This window comes from Oratosquilla oratoria, chromosome 26, assembly GCF_046742065.1.
Source record: "Oratosquilla oratoria isolate Oo_2021 chromosome 26, ASM4674206v1, whole genome shotgun sequence".
Taxonomy (NCBI): domain Eukaryota; kingdom Metazoa; phylum Arthropoda; class Malacostraca; order Stomatopoda; family Squillidae; genus Oratosquilla; species Oratosquilla oratoria.
In genome coordinates this window covers 3,713,511-3,718,552 of record NC_134802.1, presented here as the reverse complement: position 1 = coordinate 3,718,552, position 5,042 = coordinate 3,713,511, and the positions used below count along the sequence as shown (strand labels likewise).

The 5,042-nt window shown below is 39.7% G+C and overlaps 1 protein-coding gene across 1 annotated transcript; it reads left to right on the top strand.

Moving 5' to 3' along the window:
• Window positions 1-961: 961 nt before the first annotated feature.
• LOC143039172 (zinc finger BED domain-containing protein 5-like) lies at window positions 962-1,378 on the top strand. The gene has a single exon (XM_076209027.1). The coding sequence runs from the start codon at window positions 962-964 to the stop codon at window positions 1,376-1,378; it is 417 nt and encodes a 138-aa protein (XP_076065142.1).
• The last annotated feature ends 3,664 nt before the right edge of the window (window positions 1,379-5,042 follow it).

Here is a 5,042-nt window from a genome sequence, read left to right as displayed (position 1 = left end):
CATGTTGCGGACCAGGGTTGAAGTCAACATATATAATTTGATGATAGCGGTATGTGGCTTCGAGAGGCGTGGATGGCGAACTTGATGGAGGCAACCTTTGAAACAGCCGGAGTCTTTCTCTTCTTTATTGGTGTAGAGCAGGGGATCCCAACCGGTGGGTCGCGACCCCCTGGGGGGTCGAGAAGCCTTGGCAGGGGGGTCGCGTAGCCTTGTTAGAAGTAGACGAATTCTTATTCTGCAGTGCACTTGAAACCACAACAAAAGCTGATGATGTCATGGAAAAATTTTCAACTTTTTTTCCAAGACGAAGATCTTCAATGGGAAAACGTGTGTGGGGTTTGTACGAATGGGGCACCGGCTATGCTGGGATCGAAATCAGGATTTCAATCGAGAGTGAAGAAGCTAGCACCTCAAGTAAAGGGCATCCACAGCATGATTCACCGATACGCTCTCGCCAGTAAGACTCTCCCTGCCTCTCTGCAGGAAGTGCTTAAATCTGTAATAAAAATTGTAAATTATGTGAAAACTCAAGCACTCAACACTCGCCTATTCAAAGAACTATGCAAAGACATGAATGCTGACCACGAAGTCCTTCTCTTGTACACAGCAGTACGTTGGTTGTAGAAAGGAAACGTTATTAATCGTGTCTTTGAAATGAAAGATGAAATAAAGCTATTCCTGGAGACTCAAGGAAGGAAAGATCTTGTTGTTCACTTCGAAGATGAAGCATGGAATAAAAGGGTTGCGTACCTAGCCGACATTTTTTACCAGCTGAACAAGCTCAATTTGAAGCTTCAAGGAAGGGTAACACATGTTCTCCTTTTTCAAGATAGTCTTTGGGCCTTTGTTTCCAAACTGCAGAACTGGCGTCGGAAAACCAATCTTGGAAACATCACTATGTTTGAAAAACTTTGTGGAGTGATGGATGAGTCTCAGCTCCAACTGGATTAGTTCCTCAAGGATGAGATTACCGAACATCTTCAGTCTCTATAAAAGGAAGTCGAGCGTTACTTCCCTGGTAAGGAACCCGTTTTCTACTGAGCTTGATGTATCCAGCATCCCAGATGAAATACAAGATGAATTTTTGGATCTGAGGAACGACTCTTCAGCTCATGATCTCTTCAAGGTGAAATCAGTGACTCAGTTCTGGTGTACTATGTATCAGTCATACTCCAAAGTCAGCATGATAGCTTTACGCGTCCTTGTTCCATTTGCTTCTACATACTTGTGTGAGGCAGGATTTTCCACTCTTGTCAATATAAAAACAAAGAATAGGAACAGATTGGATGTTGGAGATGACATGAGCCTGGCTCAAACAAACTTTCGGCCACAAATTTCAAAGCTTGCTGCTGAAATGCAAGATCAGGCATCCCACTAACTGGGTTGGATAGCTGTTCAAACGTATGTTAATATCATTTTAAGAAATATATGTTCTTTTTGTGAATTTAGGTTCGACCAATGGGATTTAATTAGCTAATAAATAATTACAGCATTTTTCAGTATTTTCTTAGATGTTCCTTTTCCTCTCCTTAACAGAAAATTAAATGAAAATGAAGCCGATGATAGTAAGCCCTAAGTAGGGGGTCACATGGGTTTCAAATTTTTAGCTAAGGGGTCGCGAGTGCAAAAAGGTTGGGAACCCCTGGTGTAGAGAATATATGTCTGCTCTCAACCACTGATCTAGATATAACTGGATCACGGATCGGTGTCGAGATTATGAGGTCGGCGGCAGCCATGATGTTAGTACCAAAACAAAGTCACGCCACGCGAGCACTGATCTGATACAGTTACAGTTCTCGGCAGCTTTCGCTCCCATATACATATTCAACGATCATTTTACAATGCCAACTTGTGCTGCATTCAACTGCACCAACCGGAGAAAAGGTGGATGCGAGCAGTCCTTCCACTCGTAAGTAAATCAAGGTTTTATTACCCAAAACATCCCGATACCCATCAACAAATGATGCGGCCATCAGGAGCCATAAAATGCTGCCCACCAACTGTTTTGTTAGGTGTTGTCATGTTAATGCTATGTATTTATTATCTGTAAGAAATAGATCTAGCAGCAACCCATTTGTCACGAATGTAATCGTGGCAATAGCAGGATAGATATTTATCATTTAAAAATATCTTATAAGGCTCAAACGCTGTCCAGAGCTGTGTAGCTGTATAGAACCAGTTGTTCTTCCTGATTACAAGTGTAGGCTTTTTCTATATTGTGAAGTGTGAGGAATTCATATTAGATGGGCTGAATTACTATTCGGAGCCCGTTAAAAAATTATGTAACGTTTTTTCTGGTGAAATTCGACAGCCCCCACCTCATGTAACATTGCGTAACACTGGGCGTTACACCTCCCTGTATTACATAACACTGATTACAACTAATTACAACTCGGCACCCCCATCAAGTGTAGGCCAGATCCACCAAACACCCCTCCCCCTTGACTTCTCACCAAAACATACTCATTTTTATTTGTCCTGTGTGAAATTGTTTTCGATTGCATCAAAGAATGAAACATGGTATGATGTTTTTGGATTTTTTTGCTCGATATTTATTGCTCGATCTATTAAGGATATGCTATTTCAGTGCATAATTTATGACAGAAATTAATAAATAAATATAAATAACCATTATTAGCGTTGCGTAGCACTGTTGAAAACACCCCCACACCCTCGTAACGCATCGCATCTACCATGCACCCCCCCCCCAGCGTTACATACTCTTTGAATGGCCCCTTACATGTTCACCACTTTAATGCGATATTTTACTATTTGAAACAATTTAGATCATAGATATGGCAATTTCTCTATCTTTCCACATGTTCGACACAACCCCGGATTCTAACCACATAGTCAATTTGATCAAGTGTATCGTCACGTGCTTCTGCAAAATCAGGCTCCATCATATCTCGAAATTGTATTCTCAAAAAGTAACCGGTGTCAAAGTGAGGAAGGAGTTATCAAAACTTGTTTTATTCAAGCACCAATAACGATAAGCAGTACAGTAATCAAATGTTATAGGGATATTTATTCCGTTAAATGCTAGTATAGATCTATTACTATCCCTATAATATTTTGACTATGTATCATTATCCCATTTGTTGTCTGTGTAACATTCCCTTGAAGTTATAATATATACTGGAATTATAATTTGTGAGTGCCAACTCATCCATATGTATATAAATGGTTATTTCTGCTAGAGGTAATAAATATCAATATATTGTTTTATTGTGATGATGCTATTTTGATATACACCTTGTATATGTATGTACGTACGTATGTATGTATGTATGTATGTATATGGAGGGCCCAACAGCGATGAATTGTGTGGCCATTATATACCCAATCATGCTTGGATCACAGGCCACGAGAGTAACACGACAGCTCCCATGACACTGATCTAAAAATGGTGTTATATAGATCAGTGTCCCATGACCGGCGGAGCGGTTCACACTTGCTGTTTTGGAACTGCCATTATGGCGGCCATGTCCCGCCTGCCCGCCTCACTCCTGGGGCAGCCCACGGCCCGTATACGCTATCCAGGTGTTATATAGATCAGTGCTCTCAACCGGTAATTTGGGGGTAAGGAGGGGGTGCCCGTGGGGCGGAGAGGTGGGGGAGGGGAAGGAGAAAGTTAGAAGTAAAGAAGGAAGTGAGAGTGTGTGTGGCTTTGGCCACGCCCACTCATACATTCACTAGATGTGCATACCTATGTGAAATACGTATGCACATCCCGGTGAATTCACCCTTCCTGACATGAACGGAGTATACAATCAAAAGTACAATATAAGAAATTTAAAGTGGGGGCTGACACTCCACCAGCCGACGCAGTTCGTAATCGCTTAAGGGACCGTCAGGTTGCTTTATAAGGGAGCATGTCCTATAACTTTTTGAATCTCTTTGATGAACTTAGGTATAATTACCATTTACATTTGTCTATAATTCCCCTGGGTATTGTATTCCTCACATGTATATATAAAGTGTAGTGAAGATATAATGAAGTTATAATGAAGTTTAATGAAGCTGTAATTAATCATATGGAAATCCTTCCACATAATTAAGCTTGGTATATATTGCAAGCTTAGATTCTGGGGAATATTTGTTATATTGTACATTTGACCAAACTTATACCTCTGATTTTTTGTGAATTTTCTTTTCTGAACATTTCAAAGATGCTGCAAAATTCAGGTTTCATAAATAGAAAAAAATAAATAAAATAAAATTTCTTTTATTTTTTAATATAGGAAATAAAGAGTATAATTTTATCTTTCAAATGAAACAAAAATGACAAAAATCCATCAAGAACAACCGAAGAAATAACAACAAAAAGAACAAAAACATTAAATGTACATGAGAAGGCATTTAAATTTTGCGCGACATTTTTAAAAGGCCCCAGCCCCATAGTCCCCGCTTTTGGTCACTTTACCACTTTTACTTTTCATTTTTTTTCTCCTCTCTTCTTTCGAGGGCAGACTTATGAATATGGGTGTAGGGTTCTTCAAGAAGAGGAACAACAAATCCTTCTTTATAACCAACATTGTTGGATGCTGTCCTCTTCGTTTGTTTGTTTTTTTCCTTCTCGTTTCTTCATCTGGCACGCAAGGGCCTTCACTGCATTCTTCCTCCTTGCTCGCTGGCTTTTCGTCAATCTTGCCATGATTACCGCAAGAAATTACAGTGAGGAATCAAAAATATGAAGCACGGTGAGAGCTTCAAAAGAACGTGACCTCACTGTGACGTTTGGATGGGTACTGATGCCCTGATGTGTGCTATTTCTGGATCTACGCTTGTGGGAGGAGTTGCTAAATACCTCCATAAACACAATTCCGTAGCAAAAAACAAAATAGCTATAGAAAAAATTAACGCTATTCCAATATACAGAATATTTGATACGCAATGGGGTTGCCAGAGGTTGCCAATAATTTATCTATTTTATTCTGTATAAAAAGATAGAAACGAAATACAGCTCTATAACTTTGTAGGAGTGTTGCTAACATCATAGAGATTCTTTTTAAATGTTTTCCTAAAATTCGTTCATGTAC